Source organism: Lottia gigantea (assembly GCF_000327385.1).
Source record: "Lottia gigantea unplaced genomic scaffold LOTGIsca_782, whole genome shotgun sequence".
Lineage (NCBI taxonomy): Eukaryota > Metazoa > Mollusca > Gastropoda > Lottiidae > Lottia > Lottia gigantea.
Genome location: NW_008710606.1, coordinates 1 through 871, shown reverse-complemented (window position 1 = coordinate 871; position 871 = coordinate 1). Strand labels below are relative to the sequence as shown.

The following is an 871-nucleotide window of genomic DNA, read 5'->3' as shown; positions in this document are numbered from 1 at the left end:
AATCCATGTATTCACAAATATTTCCTGAATGCTTCTGAATTTATCATTACAGGAAAAGGTTGATAATATGTCATTAGAACAGTTACGCGACAAAGTCAAGGAAGCAGCACATGTCATTCCAGATCACCTATTTCCATTTTTTGATTCGGAATCATCAAGCAACCTCCCACGTCCAAGCTGGTGCAGTTGCGGAAATTGTGAAATTATGGAGGATGTTCGAATGAATACATGTTGTCGTACGACACCATTACTTCCAAGCCAGAATTAAAAAAATTATGTTTGCGACATGATGTCATAGAAGTTGCCAACATTCTCAACTGGAGTCATCAAACAAATCAAGATGCAGACTTTTCTAATAAAACTTTTCGAAATCAAGCTTACAGAAATTTCATCCTCTGGCAACATGGCAAGATGGGATCCGGGAAACGCAAGCCATTACCAGCTTGTACCTACGTTGCAATAAGAGCAACATTTCCATCAAATGAATATTCTGGATACCATTCAGCGTTTTCCGATTCTGAATAAAAATGTTGTTTACCTTCACTTTTTCTTCGTTTCATTTCTTTCAATAAATTTGACGTCGTTTCCGGATTTGACTCTCCCGACAGATTTGGTGCTATGTCATCCAATTCTAGGGACCTTTTACCTCTTTTGTAGTCTTCGTTTCTGGCACAGTATATATGATGCATGCATTCTGACATAAGATCTAAAAATAATTTCAATGAAATTATAAGAGGAAATACAAAATGTACTCAACTGTAAAAGAAACAAAGCAATAATATATTTATATTTACCTGGTATATAGTCATAACTCTTACATACAAGGCTTTCATATGCTACCCAGTGCTTGGTTTCCTCGAGAACTGTGCAT

The 871-nt window shown here is 36.3% G+C and overlaps 1 protein-coding gene across 1 annotated transcript in view; it reads left to right on the top strand.

The window, feature by feature from the left end:
* Nucleotides 1–268, top strand: part of LOTGIDRAFT_176126 (hypothetical protein) — a gene marked incomplete at both ends in the record, with an annotated part of 17504 nt that extends 17236 nt beyond the window's left edge. The window contains one exon of the mRNA XM_009066626.1: nt 53–268. Coding sequence (XP_009064874.1) covers nt 53–268 — 216 coding nt within the window. The remainder of the gene's footprint in view (nt 1–52) is intronic.
* Nucleotides 269–871: the final 603 nt, after the last annotated feature.